This window comes from Apostichopus japonicus, chromosome 22, assembly GCF_037975245.1.
Source record: "Apostichopus japonicus isolate 1M-3 chromosome 22, ASM3797524v1, whole genome shotgun sequence".
In the NCBI taxonomy this organism is placed as follows: Eukaryota; Metazoa; Echinodermata; class Holothuroidea; order Aspidochirotida; family Stichopodidae; genus Apostichopus; species Apostichopus japonicus.
The window spans coordinates 12,582,041-12,604,019 of NC_092582.1; the positions used below are offsets into that span (position 1 = coordinate 12,582,041).

The window sequence follows — 21,979 nt, forward strand, 5'->3', positions numbered from 1 at the left end:
ATGCAAGATCAATGTCACTCATAAGTTGTATAGTATTACAGTAGTTTCAAGAAAAGAAAATGTGGAAAAATGTTCCAATTGTGTTCAATAGAAAAACATCCTGGCGGCAAAGTGATGAGGATCAAATAGAAGTTTGTTAACTACCCGTTCATTATCCTATATTTGGGTAAAAATTTAAGGTGTCTTTAGGTGTCCAATTGCAGTCTAAGTTTGTGTAATACTTGATATAGGTTGTATACTTACTAGCCAAGCTTAAAAAAGCTGTTTTAAAGTTTGTACTTGTAGAACGTATTTAGTAACGACATTGAAAATGCGTCACAAAATTTGAATGGTTTTCTTTCATGGTATATGAACTATGATCCATTAAAGATGGTAATATTGTAAAAAAAACTGCAAATTTGTTCTGTTTAGTGGAATTCGATGGCTCTTTCATGTCAGTGAAACAATCTGTGATGGCCCTGTATGCATAGCATGATACAGTATCTGTCGAGGTGAATCTTCAGGAAATCAGATTCCTAAAAATTTAAGCAAATTATACACCATCGAAACCACAGGGCAACTTTTGCATTTCTGGTTATTTATTTGTTTTATTGTGTGTATATTTGCAAAAACTACATTTGAAGTGAACCATGTCACTTTCATACTTTACATGAAGACCAATTCTGGCTCTTTATTTAAACTGAAATTTGGTAGTTTCAAAATGCTCATGGAAAGATCCTTCGGAAATACGTGTGAAGTTTGTTATCCTACATTGGTTTCTAACATTCAAGTTTGCACCGAATATTGTGAGTAATGTGCAATAGTTGTAGATGAAGCTTCCTGATCTGTTCAGCTCCAATGATTTTGGTATTCTGGGATAAACTGTACATATAATAACGTTTTGTTTTCTCTTTTGCAGTTACTGAATCACAGCTCATCAATATTCATGAGCAGAAACATTTGTCCAAAACAGAATTCCTCTCTCAGTTGATGTCTTCCTTCCAAGATTCAAGTTCATCTAGGAAGGAGTACCAAACACCTCCATCGGAGGTTAGTTGTCATCCAATCTGTCTACAATCAACATTCAATATTGTAACTCATTTGCAAACTGTAAATATAGAAACCAGTTGTGCACATGTTTGCACCACTTTTATGTAGATCTGTTCACTTACAACTGCTATTCATTAGTAAATAATATAGCAGACAGTTTGCATAGCAACCTGACCATTCTTAAGAGCAGCAGCATGTACAGGCTGTACTCAGGCTGTACTCAGTTGGGCAGTGAATTTTAATCTTGATATGTTATAATCAAAGCAAAAAGAATAGTTTGAGTGCAAGCAATGTTTCCTTTGAATATGCTCAAACTCAGGAATGCTCCTTTAAGGCTTCAGAGATGATGAGTCACCTTTTCATTGTAGGCCTAAATGTTAACGTTAATCAATTGAGGCCATAAAGTCTTATGCTTTTCCATTGAGTTTTGTGTTGCATCTGAGGAACTGACCTTATGTTGTATGTGTTAGACTATATAGTCCAGCCACTTTTGATTGATAAGCCTCGGATGTTTAAAGGGTCATTTTCTCAAAAAATAAAGTGGTACAGTATAGAAATACGACCTGGTGTTTTGTAATGGTTTAAACATGTTAAGATTTATGTTGTGAATGGAGTCATCCCTTACAGCTGTGTGTAGCAACCCATGACCTTTGCTAATATTTGCCAGCAACCAGGGAAGGAGGTGTGGGAGGGGGGGGGGGAGGTGGATACGTATAAATATGAAAAGTCACTAAAAAAGTTTGCCATTGCTGCTTGGTTATATTCATGATTGGGAACAAAACATATTTGTCTCGTGCAAGTAATGTATACATGCTCAACTGGCATAGTTTTGCCATGAAAGTATTAAAAAACAAAACATTCAAAAAGTTTAATTATCTAATACCTGGTGAACTAGTTTTCTTTATCTTCACTTCTTCTCTTCCAGAGAGTCACCGAGCTTGAATCATCCAAATCTAGTTTCATCAGCCGAAACAGCGACAACTTACATGCACTGCGTGGCACAGACATCTTGTTAGATGTGTGTCTGAACCTGCCGTTCCTTCACCGCTACATCAACAGTTACCACGAGACTGTCAGTGGCCTGGAATTGAGCCTCCCGAAAGATCTGTCCGATGCAACACCGATCAAGACTAGGTGAGTGTATGTGAATCCAATCAATCGATAACCAGAAATATTGTCAAAAGCCTAGAAGAAGACAAAAATTGACAGAGCAGGGAAAACTTTTATCTCATATATCATGTTGCAAAAAATTTTGTGATTTTCCTGGTGACTGATGACAAAGATCTGTAAGCAGTGTTTGGGATATGGAAAATGAGGAATGACAAAAATGAGAGATTTATATCATTTAGGTGACTGAAAAGAATGGCTTATTTCCTTTTACATCACCATTTTATCTCTTCTCAAAATTTCAGCTTCTCTTCAGTCCTAAATGCCATGACGATGGTGTCGAGAATTCTCGCCCTACCTACGCTAGAGGTCATGACCCCCGTCCACTTGGAGAAGGCAACGACGATCATCATCAGTTGCCTGTATGCCGCCATCTATGCGGCCACGGCTAGTGTCATCTCTAACGCAGCCAACGGTGGTCAAGCCAAGGGCCAGCTGTCTGGTCTGAAGGAAGACGACCAAGACAATCTGGCAGCGTTGGTGGTACACAAAGGGATAGGACTCTTTGACAAACTCAGCCAGCAAATCATCAAATCCACAAGATCAGCCGGTCATGTAAGACATTCTGATTGTATTCAACCTATTAGATCAATGTTACTCGATACACAGATCTTGTAAAATCCATTTAACCGTACAAATTACTCGTCTGTAATTCCTTATATTGGCACCAAGGGTCAAGCTTAATTACTCTGCAGTAACTGTAGGGATCCATTTTGTAAAAAAAAAACATGTTTTTGGCACATTTTGGAAGCTTTTAGGAAAACAACTGCAGGAGAGTCCTTCATAAATGTGTGTCAATGGACGGCAGTCTAGTTTAATACATGACACTGAAAGAGTGTACAAGGTGACAAAACTCTGCCCAGATTTATGAAATGTGTTAAAAACTGTTGTGGGCCTCTTTAATCTCACGTAGATCTGCCCTTCATATTAAATTGACTTTTGGAAGAATTTATTTTTTTATAAATTTGCACAGCATTTGCAAAACCTGAACATGTTGGGTGCTTGGTGTGTCTTGAGAGGCCTTCAGTACATGATGAACTTAGACCTGACATCAATGAAAGAGAAATCGAGGGAAAGGGAGTCGCCTCCACCTCCATCCCAACCAGGATTGGCAGGGAACAAACCCCAAGGGGTACCACCCGAGGAGGGAAATCTTACCAGAATCCTTTGGCTTAAAGGGTGAGTGCAATTTATGTGTTTAACCTACAGGGTATTTTATTGTTAAATATATAAAAATATTAAATTGTCACAACAATGGTGATCGAAACAATTATCAGCGCAGTTAACTTTATGATATTATTTTTCTGGAAAAAAAGTCTGAAAATGTGTTGAATTTTTTTCAGCTGTTAATATTCAGTCCACCCCATGTTGGTTTGCTGTTTGTAATAATAAAGAGAGTGATGCATGTAAATGATGTCAATAGTATTACATAACATATTGGTCTGCAGATGTTTTTACATTTTTCTTTCCTTTCTTGTGTTGTGATTTAAAGCAATGAACCATTCAACCGTCTGGTGGTCGAGCTATCATCTTTCGCTCTGAAGTGCTTTGGCAGTGTGCTCGATGACTTTCATCTTGAGAACCTTGGCCAGGTAAGAATTCCCAAAAAATTATCTATATTTGTAAAGGTAACCTTTTTGCATTTGAGTGTGATAAAGTATCAATTCTAGTTAATACTTTAAAAGATTTTTATGAATCAGTTACACTCGGCAGGTTTCTATTACCAATTTCCGGGACGGTGGAAACAAAGTTGTACACATATTTCTTCAGAGAATAAAAAAAAGCCTTGTTTCATTCTTAGATTCAGAAAAGTGTTTCTAGAGTATTAAGAAGGGTGTAGAGGGGTGTAGAAGGGTGTCTGGTGTAGAGTTTGAAGCCTCTGTAAGGTATCTTCAAAAAACAACCGAAAGGGAACAACCCATATATTCCATCTCATTTCAGGAGTGATTAAGGTTTAAGTTTGACTTTAGTACGCTGCTATCTACCACATGTTGCCATAGTTATTGTATTATTTTTTCAGACAAAACCTTTTACAAAGGTTTCCCCAGCTTCACCAAGTATACTGAAGGAGTCCTCGGCAGCTTCCAGGATTCTGTTGATAATCCAGAACATTTCCCTTCCCAGCCTACTCCTGAAGATATCCAACAGAGCTTACATGAAGGTCAGCCTCTCAAAATTTCTTGTAATGTATAGTAGCTGTTTCTTTATTGTGGTTTGATGTGTTATAAATTTAATACCAATGAATTGTTGCATTTCAGCCTGTTGGTAGTGTAACAGTGAATATACATAGATAGGTAACATCACAGGTGGAGTCATTGCAGATATCTCTGCGTTACACCACTGGTATGTATCTTACATCTCCATTTTATCATATTTTATCCTTTTTGATTGACAATAATGGAGAACCACCTTCTTCTTTTGGTATGTAAGTTAAGGTCTTTGAAATACATGGATGATTTGATGTCAATAACATCATGTAACCTCAACTCTTTTCAGACATGTCTGATCGTGAAGACTAAACTGGAACAAGAAAAGACAGAAGCAGCGAGTGAAACCAATTCAGTCAACGAAGGCTCAGCAGAGTATGCAGCCACCACAGAGGAAAGCTCTGGTACGTCCCCATGGCAACCAACTTCTCTGGCATAAATGGCAGTAAAAGCTACCATGTATTTGACCAGTATGTCATCTGTCAGTGATCATAGTGTAGAGGTTCAAAGATGCTTCTCTATGGCAGGAACTTTTCTGTTTCTTGCAGCATGTCATAAGGCACCATGTCAAAAGTAGATTGTTGAGGGGGCTGCAGCATTCTGCAGCCAGGCTGCATATGACATCATCTTTTGTGCAATGCAGTTCCACACTATTGTCACTGCCAGTCTGAGTTGATAATACCTATTATTTGATATTGATTTATCATCCTAGCTGAACAGCATTTTGCTGTTCTTTGTGACCAGTAAATTGTTGGTTTAAGAAAGTCAAGTCCTGTTTTGAAAAGTGAAAATTGTACTTTTGTTGCACAGATGATGACAGTGAGCCTATTTTGGGCCCGTGGTTTGAGGAAGCGACCTCTACGGAGCCCGAGGAAAAGACAGCAACCATCCCTCCTCCACCTCCTCCACCTCCCACTGGGAACAAAAATGATGAAAACAAAGGAAATGAGAGGAAGGATGAAGACGAAATGTTAGAAGGCCCAGAGAAAGAAGAGACAACGATGGTAACGAAAATGTTTCAATTTCTTGCAAAACACAATCATTGTTCCAGACTTGAATATGATAAATTTTGGATAAATACCTAATAACTCAAATTCCATATAAGAAAAATGCAGTTTATTCCATTGTTGGTGGTCAGGTCTTCTTTCAATTCAGGACCAAAAATTTCTCAGATTGTGCATTTTAGTTTTTTTGTAATGGAAAACATTGTACAGTACCATTACAGTAGCAAATTACAGCAAAAGTTGATACCTTTTGTATAAGGATAACCTACAATCTGAACTTGTCCAGATAATTCCCAGGTATTTACCACCCCCTTTATCACAAATTATAATATTGTCAGTGCCAATCAGTCACATCACTACAAAATCCAACACAGATAATCTAGAATAATAGCAATAAAATGATAAAATTACTTACACAATTTATTCCTGAAAACAGAATCAAATAGATGATGTTTTGAGTATAGATTTAAATATATAACTGATGGGCTGGATAGTTCAAAAATTGCTGAATTGTTAGAAAACTTGGGACCTCGAATTTCAAAGGTATTGTCATTTACTTGACATTTTTCTTTAGGGGGGGGGGGGGGTTCTGTGGGCTTCAATTGGGGGCCAGGAAAATTTGAAGGAAGCCAGGGAAAATATGGGATAGAAATAAGAATAATGTTCTTTTAAAAAATAGGTTGAAAGAAAGTGGACCGGGTGATATAATTGTCTTCTGGGGTTGACCTGACACAGACTGTAACTGTTTTTCTTCCAATCTTTATCACAGTACCTGAATTTGGCTGCCGAGGTGCTACAGTTCTTATCTGTTTTCCTTCACAAGTACAACAACCTTGTTATGGAAATGTCAGAAAGGTTAGTGGCACATTGCTTCTTTTTCTTATGTTTTTTGCCATTTCCCAAAATACTTTTCAATTAACAGTGAGAATAGGAAATTGTCAGCATTGTTGAAAGAAATTGTTGTCTACAAAATGGTGACTCTCTTTTCTTTTTGTTTGTTTGTTTTGTTTGTAAATATGTTTCCAAATCTAGTTCTTTGTATGCTTATACTTGCATCAGTATGGGCACAATAATGATGTCCCTAACTTGTGAAGTTTTTTTAGCACAGATGGGTGAGGCACAGTAGTCTGCAATGTTGGAGGGAGGGGGGGGTGCACGGTGTCCTGGTCTTGCTACCGGCATGACTTGCACACCTAGTGTGTGTTGTATCATAGAATTCTCAGCAAGTAACATGTGCTTAGAGGGTATTGTCTTCAGGTGGCATTGCTTTTGTTTGGGGGGGTCCCTGACATTTGAACTTACTTTTTATTTGTAATCCTCTGGTCCCGTGGCGCTCATATATTTTATAGATAGTCCTCAGGACCCCTGCCCCCTCCTCCAACTTCCTCCACCCATTGCAAAGTTTATAATTGTGTCAAAATATCTGATAATTTTTTTCGCAGAATCGGCAAACAGAGTCTTGTTTGGAGTGGCCCTCACATGAGTAACTTGGCAGAGGTGGTGGCGGATATGGACAGAGGCGACATAAGACTTGGTGAAGAGGATGGTTCGATGTCTTAGTTTGATTTTCTGTTTCATCCACTCTTTTGCCAGAAATAAATGCAGTCCCTATGTTTTTGTCTGATTATTAATTCTAGGGAAACCAATGAGTACATTTGCATTAATATCCATGACAATATTTTAAGGATCAACTCAGAGGTTTTTACAAGCTAAATGAACAATTGTAGAAAGGGAGTTTTCAAGTAACATGAAAATTAATAAAATTACAACCACCATGATTCTTTCTTACATTCATTGTGAGAAATTTGTGTTATTCTTCATTAATCATTCACACACACACATCCATTCACACACACATCCAAGTTTCCATGGCACTACCGAGAAAAGCAGCTAAAAGTTTTGGCATATTTATTTCTGGTAAATTAGATGGAAAAAAGTTTATTTCAGTTTTCAGTGATGTTTTAAGTGTTCCACATGTTTATACATTTTAGTTTTAATTTGTTCACTTAATTATGTTTCTTTCATGTCATTAATTTGGAATGCACCAACCATGGTTATAACTGCACATTAATGTCCTAGCAGTTAGTTTTCAATTTAAAGTAAGACTTCCTTTACTGTAGTCACTGAATATTTGTGAGTTATGCATGACACCTTATCCATATTCATGAGTTTGTGTGTATTTATTTATTTATCTCACACACAGTTTTTTTCGTTTGGCCAAATGCACTGGTGATTACGTTGGTAGAACGATCTTCAATAGCTTTAATTTTCTGCGATAAATATATTAAGCGATTTATCCTTGAAATATGATACTTGTTTAATGTTAGCTGTCAATGAGCTCTGTGTTAAGGATTTTCCTAAAAATTATTGTAGAAAGATCATTGTCCTCTTTTGGTAAAAGTATGTGAATTATTTGTAAAGGGGAAACAACAAATGTCTTCAAATGAATTGCAATGATGACACCATTCATTCATTTGTTTCTCAGATGCATTCACAAAATGTCACCAAATTTGAAAAAATCTTTACCATAAAAAAAAAATCTTCACCATACAAAATGCTATGAGGATGATGGTATTGTACCTAATGATACTGTAAAACTTCCAGCAAGTACATAAAGCAATTAATTTCAGCCACCAGAATATCCCTTTAATGAAATGTTCTTTCTTTTGAATAAACTAGATTATCGTCTAGATTGTCAACTCACTATGTAGTTTTATGATGATTTAACTGTTTTTTTGCTTTAGTTGACATTTTTCTTTTACGATAGATAGTAACGTGACGTTTGGATTCTAAATAGATTTCATTTTTTGGTTTCTCCAGGTTCAGTGATGGACAAATTCTCCTCGTGTCTTCTCCAGTTTTGTCATGGTCTGTTGTCGTGCAACTGCCTCCCCCACAAAGAACAGGTCAGTATTATCGAAAAGGAAACACAACACTATGGCACATATCAAGAGGGATATTATGTAAAATGGTTTATTTAATTTTTTTTAGAAAATAAGCAATTTATTTTTAAAGAGAGCTAGTTTCTATAGAACAGCATTTGAAGAGTATTCTGGTGGCAGATATACAACCCTTATCCTGAAAGGTGGTTGATTTTAGCAACACTCTCATCCGAAAGCTAATCTCAATAAATTGTTTCTAACTGGTAGTAAATGCATACACTTTCACAGATGAGGCCCTGAGTCACTATGTGGGATGGTGTTTCTGAGAGTCTATGATGTGAGAACGAACAGTAATAAATGTAAAATTACTCTTTTTTAAAGCAAGCAAGAAGAATTATTTGTCTTCTGATTTACAGAGTAACTTCCTTGCCAATTTGAAAGTGGATCCAAACAGCGAAGGCCACTGGCCCTTGTTCATCCCGCCTCGGACCCTGGCCGTGTTTGCACATGTGTTTATGGCCAAGCTTCAGACTGACGAGGGCCTCAGTGAGGTGAAAATGGTTCTCCTCAAGTTCCTGGATACCCTGTCAGAGAGGTGCATCGATGGACCGGCACTGGAGGAGAAGGGTACGTAAAAAGACAAAAGAACATGGGTTCTATTGTCTTTTGCCTTTGTTTGATATTTACTTCATCCAAGATGTATTCAGTTTTTTAGAAACCCTTGTAAGTTGATATTTGTGGTCTTTGTTTCTTTTTCATTTTCATTTTGACCTCTTATACACTTGTTTATAAATTTCCTTCAAATTTCATAGGAATAAATAAAAATGAAAATTAAGAATGATCGAATGTGAAGTGGAGGTTTCTTAAAATTTGGTAAAAGAGAATTAATTTGAGTGACAATTAAATTTTATCTTCTGTGGAATTTGATGTTTGTGGAATTGAAAAATGCCAGAGAGAACGCTAGTCTTACCAGTTTGACAGATTGTCTCGCACTCTCAACATATCAGTCATTAAATGATAAACGAAACTTGCATCAAGAATCACCGAGACTGTTAGTAATATAAAAATTGATTAAAAACACACCTGTTGTTAACTAACTAATAATTTGCACCGGTTTTCAACTTTTCTTTTGCAGAAGTCAACGTTGAGCACATTCAGTTCCTGATGCTAATTTTTGACTTCTTAAAAGTTGAAGATAAATCAGAGATCCTTCGTCAATGTGCTCTGTACGTCCTCAAGATATCTCAGTCCAGGTAAGCACCCTCTCTTGGTTCTTATTTTTTTAAGAAATCATCTTTATCAAGAATTCTTGACATAATGATATTATTCCAGTGGAAATGATTTAGATTATACAAAATTAAATCTGAACACCTCAGATGTCCGTTACGATGTTTTTGGAGGTGGTGTTGCACCTTCAATAAATAAAGGGAAATAAATAACCTAGTAGGTCATCAAATCAAATCCTGTGACACCCATTTTTGGTCAGTGTGTATATCCTGCATCAAACTCCACATATAAATTTTCAATTGTATAGGTTCTTTCAATCTGCAAAGAGAGAAGTACATGTGTCATGGTCTATGGATCGAAATAATTCTATTCTCTCAAAGTAGAAGGGTAAGGCTAACTTGAGTGACCCAATTTTTCCAGCGCATTTGTCTTCTTTGTATCTTGTCAGTCTTTTAGCTGAGACTCCACCTCTTGGACCCTGTCGACTTCTTCAGGTGTTTGAGTATCTGCTGTTCTACTTCTCCAAGGCAGCACCACAACTTTACGAGCAAGTAAGTGTATTTTAGTCCGTCTTAGTATCCTCCCCTCCCCACCCTACCCCACCTTACCCCCTTCAGAAAGTAAGAGCAAGTAAGAGTAAGAATAACTTTATTAATCCTTAAAAGGAAACTACAGGCAATAAAAGAGTAAGAAGTTAAAGTAAAAAGAAAGAAAACATGAAAAGCAGCAGGCTGTACAGAAATGGTAAGAAAAGCAAATGTGCTTGGAGAGAAAAGAGGAAAATGTTTGAGGGCAATGACTCACTTTTTCAGTGAGTTGACAAAATTTCATGTTTTCTAGCTAAGTAATTTGATAATTGTTTATGAGAGCCCATTCTCAACAAGATGGTAAGGTTGCTTGAAAATTTAACCCAAACATAAAGTTTCCGAGAATGTAAGGTAGGTTATAAGGAAATTAAAATTATTTTTGATATAGTCTAGCTTCAGTTTACATGTAATTAAAGCTTCTTTAGTCCCTCTTACATTTGAAAACTTGCTATTTCAGTTACCGAAGGTTCAAGTAAATTGAAATAAGAATGGAACGCATCTCAAGACCCTGTTATCATATGTACTTTTCTTTGCTTCTCTATAAATTCAAGAAATAGAACATACTTGTATTTCAGTGTATTTCTTAAACCGGTATTCGATAATGAATAACAAACCTTCTCTCTCTCTCTTTTCTCTGTGGAATTGAAGGTGCAATGGAACATCTTTACAGTGCAGTCTTCAGACCCAGCCTTACTGATTTACCAGAACGAGCAAGGAGGCCTGGCAAAGACCAAGTTCTACACCCAGTGTTCAGAGATGGAAGAGAATCTGGAGAAGGTCCACTTGAGTGGAGCTGTGACACTCCCGGAAAAGATGGATTTTGTTAATCTGAAGAGATGCTTCTACAACCTGGTGTCGGACTGTAGCGACAAAGATGGCTTGATACCCCTGGACAAACAGGTCAGCAGCAAAATATCCACTATTGAAAAGTGTCTACAGCTTTTTTTGGTTTAAAGAACGTCATTTTGCCGTTTTAAGGTATTAGGATGATACTGGAATTAAATTTGTCTTGTTTTGAACTGATTTTGTTTTTAAATTAAAGCCTGTTTGTGTTTTTGTCTCTTGTGTTTGGTTTCTGATGTAAACCTGCTAAGAACTACAGTGTAGAATAGGATATGACATTAAAACCGAATATAATTTGCCAAGTGGTTTCAATTGCTTCAAGATCTTCTTTGTTAAAAATGAAATGTAATGACATCCATGTCTCACTTGATGTATCACAAGAAAACTGTTGTTTGAGGTCATTTGTGCTTCTGTTTGCATTCTATATTCTTACTCTTCTGTGTTTATGGTTTCCTGCTATCATAGGCCTGTGATGTGCTGTATGATGAGTCCTTTGACTACGGTGAATTCTACCAAGCCATGATTGAACTACAAGCAGCTGGTAGTAACTGTGACAACATTGCCAAGAACGATAACAGGACCCTACCATACACGGTGAGTGTCCCGTGTGTTTATAACGAATCGCACATGTCTCTGACCTTCTGTGTACTCCGTGGTTACCAGTACACATTAAAAGGTATCACACACGTAGTTAATGCTACCAGTTCATATTACCAAACAGTGTACCCATATTTTAACTAACCTTTGTTTATTCTACATACGACAACGTTACAAGCCAAGCACCTTGCGGATATATGATTGTATCATTGAGCACTACCTAATGATACCATTTACCAGACTCATTTTACAGCTAAAGGAAACTTTCAACCCACTTTACCATGCAGGATTGATTAAATTGTTGTCTATAGGTTTACTCTGAAATGTCGCTCCACAGTACCAGGTAGTATGGCACGGCACTGCCATACACTACTATGATGCAATTAATAAATATTTTACTCCCTGACTGATTCTTTGTATACGCATGTTTTGATTTCCTCACAATAGCTGTAGCCATTAACTAATTGCTCTAAATCACTCGATATATACTCTCATGTGGATTGATAAATAAACTGCACATTGACTGATTTGATGTTGCAATTGATTGCTCATTGATTAAAAGTCAACAAACAACAGCAAACTCACTGTCACACATTTGTCAAAACTTGGAAAACAAACCACTGAGTGACAATGTCAGATTCCAGCATTTATTTACCGATCAAGTTTTTTATTTTGGCTGTGAAGTTACACCTCACAGTACTATGGTACCACTCTACCATACCCTGTTTTTCTAATAGACTACCATACCCTACCTATAAATAACATACAGTTAAAGTTGAAGGTTGTTCGAGGCCAAGGCCCCCTCACGCATCTTTACAACTTAACCACTGTTCATTGGTAACTTGTCACACCCACACACCAAAGTGTGCACAATTTAAACAATCCCTCCTGGGGCACTACAGTGCACCACATCTACCTGTCCCCTGGGGGGGACTTCCCATAGGGTGCAGCCACATACCGCTCACAACTATATTTACAAGTTACCTCGCAAGTGCCCATTTATACACATGGGTGAAGAGAGGCAATGGAGATGAAAGTGCCTTGCCCAAGGACACAATGCAATGATCTGGCCTGGACTTAAACCTGCATTAACCACTTGACCACAATGCTCTCACTCAATGAGCAAGACCTGAACTAATACACACTGTCGAATGTAGGAAGCTGCATAGGACACAATCTTTTGTGCTGTGCAATTTCACACAATTGACTCTTCTGGTCTTCTGAGATAATCCCTATTATTTGATATTGATTCGGCCTTGCTGCAACTGCTGCAGCTTTACTTTCTGACACACAGTTGCCTTACGAAAACAATTTGACATTTTTTTATTACTTTCTCATCCCCCTCTCCCATAGATTGCCTGTGCCATGCACTATGCTCAACTCATTACATGGAGAATATTGGGTTATCTAGCACCCTCTGTTGCTTACCTAAAGCTGCTAGAGGGTCAGCACCAAGGTAAAGAGAGAGTGTTGTCCACTCGAGAGGTCATACATACCATGAGATGGGTACCCAGACTGACCTCAGAGAAATACAAACCGTGGATAATGGTAAGTCTTATATTCTATTCTCAACAGTTTTCTCATTCAATTACGAATTTTATCCTGAACAGAGAAAAAAAAAAAGCCCAATACCTATCTTGTCACCGCTCTATGAGTTGATATAAGAGGAAGTTCCTTGGACCAAAGTTTTTGATCAAATGATGCCCAAAAAATAACAAGTGATCAACAACTCGAGGACCATCCTGTCTATCCTCTTTCTTGCAATTTTTTTGGGCAGAATGGCAAACTTTGTTTGTGCACTTCACATCTGAGGCAAGATGTCACACCATATGAAAATTCATGTTTGAATATATGATAATGCACTCAGTATTAATTCACATTAAGAAGATATAACAACTCACAGTTTGTAAAACTGAGACTGCTTGATGTTTGCTTGTGACAGACTCATTTTCCATGAAAGAACGGATCTTTGCTAAAAATGTTCGGTACCTTATCGGTTAATTGAAGATTCGTGACAGGTAATCCCTAGAAGCTTTGGAAGAGGGGATTTAGGTACACAGGAGAGACAACAGCTGGTTCATTGTTTACAACAGAAGGAAATTATTAGCCTTCAAAAGCAGGTCATTCATTTGACTTTTTTTTAATGTCTATTCCTTTGGTCCTCCTTCTCAACCGTTCCATGTTTATTTTGGCTTTTTAGGAACATCTTTGTGAGCAGAGGCTTCCAGCTACAGAAATTTCGAGCCTTCTCGATATCATCGGAATGGCTTGCGACAACGTCAGTTTTGATGTGCAGCTGACCAGGAATGCTGTCCTCACACAGGTATGTAAGATATTGGTGCAATTTCACAAAACGTTAGAAGCAGGAAGGATGACGATGGAAGAGCGGTTATAGAATATCGTCAACCGTGGAAGAGTGGTTTTAGAATATCATAAACTGTGGAAGAATAGTTATAGGATATCGTCAATCATGGAAGAGCAGTTATAGAATAACATGACCCTTTGTAGAACGATTATAGAACATCGTCAACCGTAGAAGAGCGGTTATGTCAAACATTAATATTTTTCTGTCAGGTGTTGATATTCTCTGCTGACATAATGCAGAACTAAAACTTCTTCTTGTACTTGTTGTTGTTGTTGTTGTTGTAATTTTCCCTTGATTCATCAGTCCACGACTCTAACAGTTTTACAAACCAAAGATATTCTCATGTTTGTTAAACCTCTAACAAATTGTTATCTTGTTCTTTTTAATACTTTATTAAGCATTAAGTACTTGTACAATTAGTCATGGATATCAGATCTAGAAGGAAAAACCTATCGTTTTCCATCAAGATGGACAGAAAACTTATCCGACAGTTTATATATGTCCTAAATCGAAAAGTAGATATGTGAGCTTCATTGGTTTGTTACTGTTTTATATTTTGAATATTTCACCATTTCTCCCTCAGCTGGGCAAGTTTGCACCCCTCTCTCACAGCTATGATTGCTTCCTCTCACACGAGCTGCCTGGATTCTCATCAGTTTGCATGTTGAACCTGGCAATGGCTAAACTACAAGTCACCTTGTACAAACTAAAGGGACAGAAGGTACTTGAATTATATTTTTTTTGTTAAAAACTGCATGCCTAGAAGGAGTGTGCGAGGGTTGCATATGTACTCCTCTCCCTACCCCTCCCCATTTTTTAAAGGTCCACACATTCCTGGAATAGAGTATTGAGAAGGGTTAATAGTAACCACATAAGATTTCACAAGACAAATTGATATGGTCAAGAAAATAAACCTCCATTTTGCATCAAAGCCCCTTCAATTATATACAAAACAGATCCCCCCTCCCCTCCCTCTCTCTCTCCCAGTACCATGTGCAATAGCCATGTCCATATCTTCAGTAATATGCACCAATCCCTAGAAAGTCCTGCATGAACTATAATCTGTGTATTTAAGTTAATTCTTACGAATATACTGTACTCTTCACAGTCATTCAAGTTATTTGCACAGTGTATGCTAGATTTTTTTCTTTTTTCCTTTTCTTTCCTAAAGAGTTACATTTTCAGTCTAAAAGTCTAAGTTTTTGCTTAAATTTATTGTTAACCAATAGCTATTCTCAGTAGTTAGTTAATCACAATAATGGCTGCAGTCCAGATTTTTATTTCAAGTGCGATAAATCTTAATAAAGTGTCGATGTTCACGTAATCATCTTGATTCAGCCAGTCCTTACATCTAAACTCACTGTGTTTGCGACTCACAACAGTATGCTAGGCTAGCATACTTCTGTTGTGCAAGTTCGATAAATCTTAATAAAGTATTGATGTTCATGTAATCATCTTGATTCAGCCAGTTCTTACATCTAAAATCACTGTGTATACGACTCACAGGTGACCCATCAGAAATATATTCCATTTATCATTACTTCGCCACACTGACACAGGTTCTCTCCTTTGAATCCATTCATTATCAAAACAAAATGTTTAAATGGTACTTTGCAATACTGGATCAATGAAAGTCTTTGAGTCTGACCATGTGAATTTAATGCCATACTGCCCTCTGTGGTCAGATGATATGTAATGATCTGTATCTTTCTCCCTGCCGTAGAACGACGGTCAGTCGACCACTGATTATCAAGACCTGATGCTGGTTCTGCTGAGACTGCTACAAATGCTTGTTTGTGTTTCTAGGTAAATTGTTCATTTTAAACTCAGATTTTATGTATTGATAGTCTTCTTTCTACTAGTCTCCTTTCTTGGTTACATTAATGTGTTGTCATCTCTGATGGAAAAACAGTGTATACATTTTGTAGAACTTTATCTTAAGCCAATAGTAAGTTTCTATTTCATTTTTTTTAAAGTAGGACTGAGGCATGAAAAGTCCTATATGATCCTGTTAGCCTTGAAGAGATCATATGTTTTAATTTTGTATTCCCAAACTTTGTGTACCGAACCCTGTCAATTCTTTTCTGAATGTATTCCATTGTTGGAATTACAGATTTTGAAAAGGATGTCTTTGGCTCCCCATGTAGACCTGAATTAAAATAAATGATAATTCCAGCCAGGATTATCGTTGTGATAATTTCCTCTCTGTTTGTACGAAAAGTTAAAGAAACTGTCATATAAAGATTTTTTTTACATGCATGAAGTTGGTGAAGAAATTTATCCTCAGCAAAAATTCTGGTTTGCTCTGAAAGAATATCTGCTTATTGCTATTATTCCTCTCAACAGATCCTGCCTCATGTTTGAGATCGTTGAGAACTCCAGCCTCTTCACAGCTATGTCTTGGTCAGCACACAGCGCAGTATACAGCATCATCTCCAGCCACGCTCAGAAACATGGTAAAGGCACCTCTGCACTGAGGGCGACGTTATCCGAGGCAGAGCAACAAAGCCTCAACAAGTGGAACACGTCATTCAGTAGCCAAACAGCAGAAGCCTTGGTATGTCATCGTTTTAATCTTCTTGTCTGGGTTTACGAAATTCGAAGGAGATATTTAAGGAATCATGTTTAAAGCAAGATGGTAACAGTTGGTGCCTTGGAGGAATCAACAAAGTCAAAGACGTTTGCTGTTGTCATCCTTTTCTCAATAAACAGAGTGATTTCGGCAGGGACGATTAGATAGCAGTAGGGGACTCTGTGTACACCAGCCAATGTCAGTACCCTCTGCCATTCCCACTTAAAAGTGATTTATAACTATGCCATTATTTTACGCTTCACTGCATAAGAGAAAGATGCATTTTTTATATTCCAGAAATACAAAACCACATACTACCTTCAGTTACTACTCTCTTTGGTTAAATTTTTATAAATCTTATTAAATAATTAATATTTATTTGAACCAGGTTTCTTGCCCAGAAAAACCAAAAAATGTTTTCTCAAAAACTTAAAGAAAGATGTCAGTGCTGTTTATCATTTTTGTTATTTGAAAATTTGGAATCAAATTCCCTTAGTATTTTCTTTTGAATGATAATTTTTCTTTGTTTTTTCTTCCAGCTGGCAGAGATGGAGACAACACCGATTATGTCTGAATGTTACCTTGACAAAATCATGGGGTTCCATCTCAACACTCTTACAAGTAAGTTTTCTATTTGTTCTATGAAATATATTTCTTACCTACAATTTTCTTTCCTTTCTACACGGTTGTACCACATATTTTGAGTTTGTACCAACGAGTCTCTCGTCCCGACAGACCATAGCTCATTCCTCGAGTTTTGTCATCAATTTAGAATTTGAAATATGAATATTATCTTTCCTATTGTACAGGAAACTGTAGAGAAGGTATCATTGTGGTCTTCAATGTCTTCATTTCATCGCCGCCATGGTGATCATCACTTAGGAGAAACAGAGAGCCCAACTCAATTTATTCAAGTTTATTTATTTCTGTTGGCTTTTTTCCTGTTTCCTAACATTACATAGCGTTTCATATATGTCTGACAAGTTACAATACATTTATGTTAATACGGATGCCAATAATGGTCATTTCTGTTTTTGCTTCTTCTTTTTTTCCAGAGACAGCGCCTTCACCAGTGATGGTCTCTTCCTCTCTGAAGTACCTGATGTTTTATGCAGTACAGCTTGTTTCAAGTCTCAAAGAGTAAATATATAGTTTGCTGAAGAAGCAACTGCCATCTAGCTCCTGCTTTAAGTAACTTTAAAAGATATAAGAATGCAAATAACCATAATGCATCGTTAAGCTGTATTTTCACTTTTTAATTTGCCCTCAATCTGGTGGTGTTACACTTGACTATCAAGCAAAATGATAATGTAAAGGAAACGCAATCTGTGACCATGATTTTAAAAACCACCAGAGAACAGTTACATTTACAAAAGAAGAAATGAAAAAAAAACTATGTTAAATTTTAGGACACACACCCTCACACAATTAGTTAAATGTTCCAAAACTTGCTAAATAGTGATGCGTCAACATTCGTAACCGCTAACAGAGTCTCGTTAAATTGAGGAATGCTACGTAAGGAGTTAATCAAATAGTTTTGCCATGGTGACATCCATTCTGTTTTTGCCAGATACATTTAATACTATAGTATTACCAAATGGGAAATAAAATGAAGAAAACGATCATGTTTTTGGCGTTCAAAATACTGTGGGGATGTGGTATTGATTTGAAGATTCAGACAATTTTCAGCAATATTTTTTAAAAGTAATCAACGCCAACAAGCCGGAATATCAGTTAAAGGGATTGTACTTGCAAAATGTTTAACCTTTACTTCTTAGATACTACAGTATATTTGACCAGAATATTTACGCTTTGAATCAGAGAGTTTTGAATGTAATACGTATTTCTGAGCATTTTCAGCTTTGGAGATGTTCTAAGATTGCGAATTATGTGTCATTGATGTACGAATCCCCCCCCCCCCCCCACTCCTCTGTCTTTACTTTTTGAAATTTGCATATTTCTTCAGGTTCTGTCCCAAAGATGTGGACAACAAGGAAACCATCAACGAGACCATCTTACCAATTCTTCTGGATGCTAGCAGTGAATACATCTTCAAAACTGTGAGTTGTGGAAAACTTGAGTTTCAATAAAATGACCTTTCTGAACTAATCTATGGCAAATTTTATGTTAACTATTCTAACCCTTTCTGTAATAGTATCTTTGCCCAGCCTCTCCTTTCTCCCATAGCCTTCCCCCCCTTCTGCCTCCTCCCCCCCCCCAATGTATGCCATACAGTATTGATATATAAAAGAGAAGGTGAGAAGCACTCACAGGAGTAGCCTCAAAGTATGCTTGTCATTGGCAATTTGGTTGATCAGATTTACCAGACTAGAAACTGTGGGAAACGGGTTCACAAGTTGTGTCAAATAAATGGCTATGGTCGTACCTATTAGTGCTGGTAAGAAAAGCAGATTTGGTGGTCAAATACTTTGGTAAATCCGGTCTTATCGCCGATGGGGTACTATAGTTGAGGTTACTACTGTGAGACCTTCTGGCCTTCTCTTACACATATCTATACACATCAATACTGTGTGGCGTATGTCAGGAGCCCCTGTGATTCAACCGTTCTCCCCATTCAGCCCTCTGTAATTGATAATATATCAATTACTGTCACGTTGCTGCTTTAGTTTCTGCTTCAGTTTAAGTCTGTTATTCCAGCAACTTTTTTCTGTTTCAGGTCAAATGAAAGTAACTTTGTGATAACCTTCGTTAAGCTTAGACAGGATTTGAAGAAATAAAAACAGTTGAAAATGCAGTTTCTGTTGACATTATTTTGTTAATATGTCGTACCATTGAAACAGTTTCAAAGACGAGAAATTTTGTTTTTTCAATACCATAATTTACAGGCATCATCAATTGTAGCTGAGACAGCAGAAGCTTTGGACAGTAATGAAATTGTCACCCAGGTGTATCTGAGACTCTATGGGGCAGCTGACACCTGCATCAGAAGATATGGGGAACCAGGAAGGTACAGACATTTAGTCTTTGTGTTTTATATGTTGCTAATGGAAAGGTTCCCAAATATCATAGATAATACCATCTGGTTGATGATATCATAGCATGATTGGCATCTTGCAATCTGTGGTTGATTAATAGCTTGCTACTGACCTCTTGAGTGTGACCAAATGGAATGCCATTCACCACTGTTTATGTGATGCTAATAAGGTGTAAAAGTGCTCAACCAGCTCTCAGGATTTCATCTGGAGAATTTACCACTCTGCATAGCCTTGCCATTGCCATGTTAGTTGTGACCCATTCTACAGTACCTTTCTTCTGAGCAATTTTTCCCCTAAGGTACTCAAAACTTTTGATTCTACTGTATGGCAAGTGCAAAGAGAATACCCTACAAACTAAGCCTTAAACAAGCAAACAAATCCTGTTCTAGATCTATAATTATAAGTAAATGTCATCTTAGAACTACTGAAATTAATCTTTTGCTCTCCATTTAGAAGTAAACTGCCTATATTGTTGATTGCCATGTACTTGTGGTCAAATATACAGAAGAAACAAACAAAATACCTTGTTGGACAACCAAATTGCAAAGGAGATTGCCCAATGTACAGCCAAGTTTTCTTCTGTAAATTCAACGTTACAGCATTTCCTTCTCATCCACTCTCAAAACTCTCCATAGTCTCTTCACAAACAACCAACAACTTAGTTGTTTTGAAAACCCAGAAAATTTCTGTGATTTAAGAATCATCTGTGATCATATTGCTCTCCTTTACTTGAATTTATCTTCCTTTTTTTTTTCCAGTCGACTATCAGAGAAGGCCTTTCTGGGCTGTCTCAGTATTTTCAACACTGGGGTAGAAGAAGAAAATGGCCGTAAAGCTCTGAGGATATTCTATGAAAAGAATGCTGGTATGTAGATGATTAACATTCTCAAAAACCTTAAATATGTTACTCCGTATGCCATCTTGTTCATCACCTTCGAACAGCCCTGTGTAAGGAAGCTAAGATGCCATTTCCCATCGCTAAGGAATTTTTGCTGCATTTATGCATTACATGAATTAACATCTCTACCCTCTGTATTATGATTATTAATATTTGTTTTTAATCCAGACATCTGCTTCCTCTTAATGGCTGCCTCCAAGCCTTTCCTCTCCCAGCATCTCACCCCGAAGCTGCTGCAGTATTTCCTACGAATCACTCAGATCGGTAAGTGACAACGTCTTGCCCCCCCCCCCCACAGTCCTAATTTTGTTCTTCTTTCCGGTCCACTTATCCACCCTTTTTTGGGGTACATTTTTATTCCCACATTTTGTCCACTTTTTTTTGCAAAACTACATTCTAATTGTCATTCCTTCTTGATTTGGTAACTGTATTGTTCAATTATTTGTTTGTAATAATGTAATTTTAAGAAGGTAAACTTTGATTATGATTATTTTGTAAATTTTATGTTTCAGTGGAAGCCCATCCCAGTGATACAGATCTCCCTGTCGTGCTCAGGATCTTTGGCCGTCAGATGCTGGAGAACCAAAACAGAGTCGAAAACTGGTTGAAATGTTTGGTAAAAGAGAGAACCCATCTACAGGAGAACAAACATGCCCTGGAATCCTTAGCATCCGCCCTGGTCAAGGAACACAGGTAAGATCATAATAATAAAAGAAATAACTGGAAGTGAAGAAAAAAAATCGACCCACCTTTAACTGGTTCTGGCAGAAACTATTATTATTTTATTTTATCTGAATCGCATTAAACCCGCTAGAAAGCAAGTGGATCTAGTATTATTTTTCTACTAGAAAGTCCGTCCTACAAATTAACTAATTAAAATTGAATTAAATAATTTTAATTAATAATTAGTACAATTTCTAATTAATACATTTTCTAATTAATATATATTTTAATTTATTAATACATTTTCTAATTAATATATATTTTAATTTATTAATTGTCAATTTTGTGTCAGTTTGTTTGATGAGAGGCAACCGGATGATAAAGAAACTTACATGTTTTGAGTATTCAAATCTAAATCAAATATAAACAACATGGTCACTACAAAAAAATAGAACAAGAGAGAAAATGGGCTTATCATCCATAAAGAAAGGCACCAGAAGAATCAAACTTGAACCAAGTTTTGCTATAAATTTTAGGATTCTACCCTCCCATTGAGTTGAGACCTTTACATTTGTTTTCCATTCAAAATATAAAGTTACTGGAACAGCATCAAAGACAACGGGAACATCATACAAACTACCTTGAATGAATAAGTCAATCGTTTGATCTATTGATCAGTAATTTCTCCATCGTTTGTTCCAGCATACACATTACGGACGCCTTCTCTACAGCTCTCCTAAGAGCACTGATACCGATTGCATCACAGCTACTGACACGAGATGTGACCTACACGATGACCTTTGCCGACCTCATGCCCGTCATGGTCATCCTAGCAAGATATGGATACGGAGATGGTCACATGGAGCTCTTCCAAGCTGCATATGGTTGGCTGGAGGAATGGTACGGCGCAAATATTTATTTCATTAAATTTTGCCAATTTAA

The 21,979-nt window shown here is 37.0% G+C and overlaps 1 protein-coding gene across 3 annotated transcripts in view; it reads left to right on the plus strand.

Annotated features, from left to right (window-relative positions):
• Positions 1 to 21,979, plus strand: part of LOC139964134 (E3 ubiquitin-protein ligase UBR4-like) — an 82,504-nt gene that overhangs the window by 3,727 nt on the left and 56,798 nt on the right. For 2 of the 3 annotated variants that reach the window (XM_071965502.1, XM_071965503.1), the window contains exons 5-33: positions 899 to 1,029; positions 1,955 to 2,163; positions 2,442 to 2,751; positions 3,170 to 3,375; positions 3,689 to 3,788; positions 4,217 to 4,357; positions 4,693 to 4,807; positions 5,214 to 5,407; positions 6,177 to 6,262; positions 6,850 to 6,953; positions 8,228 to 8,313; positions 8,706 to 8,916; positions 9,425 to 9,542; positions 9,965 to 10,067; positions 10,752 to 11,003; positions 11,412 to 11,540; positions 12,897 to 13,091; positions 13,744 to 13,866; positions 14,492 to 14,629; positions 15,632 to 15,714; positions 16,255 to 16,465; positions 17,020 to 17,101; positions 17,536 to 17,620; positions 18,447 to 18,540; positions 19,327 to 19,448; positions 20,235 to 20,341; positions 20,543 to 20,638; positions 20,887 to 21,067; positions 21,740 to 21,937. In XM_071965502.1, coding sequence (XP_071821603.1) covers positions 899 to 1,029; positions 1,955 to 2,163; positions 2,442 to 2,751; positions 3,170 to 3,375; positions 3,689 to 3,788; positions 4,217 to 4,357; positions 4,693 to 4,807; positions 5,214 to 5,407; positions 6,177 to 6,262; positions 6,850 to 6,953; positions 8,228 to 8,313; positions 8,706 to 8,916; positions 9,425 to 9,542; positions 9,965 to 10,067; positions 10,752 to 11,003; positions 11,412 to 11,540; positions 12,897 to 13,091; positions 13,744 to 13,866; positions 14,492 to 14,629; positions 15,632 to 15,714; positions 16,255 to 16,465; positions 17,020 to 17,101; positions 17,536 to 17,620; positions 18,447 to 18,540; positions 19,327 to 19,448; positions 20,235 to 20,341; positions 20,543 to 20,638; positions 20,887 to 21,067; positions 21,740 to 21,937 — 4,210 coding nt within the window. The remainder of the gene's footprint in view (positions 1 to 898; positions 1,030 to 1,954; positions 2,164 to 2,441; positions 2,752 to 3,169; positions 3,376 to 3,688; positions 3,789 to 4,216; positions 4,358 to 4,692; positions 4,808 to 5,213; positions 5,408 to 6,176; positions 6,263 to 6,849; positions 6,954 to 8,227; positions 8,314 to 8,705; positions 8,917 to 9,424; positions 9,543 to 9,964; positions 10,068 to 10,751; positions 11,004 to 11,411; positions 11,541 to 12,896; positions 13,092 to 13,743; positions 13,867 to 14,491; positions 14,630 to 15,631; positions 15,715 to 16,254; positions 16,466 to 17,019; positions 17,102 to 17,535; positions 17,621 to 18,446; positions 18,541 to 19,326; positions 19,449 to 20,234; positions 20,342 to 20,542; positions 20,639 to 20,886; positions 21,068 to 21,739; positions 21,938 to 21,979) is intronic. The other variant, XM_071965504.1, reaches the window with a different exon arrangement.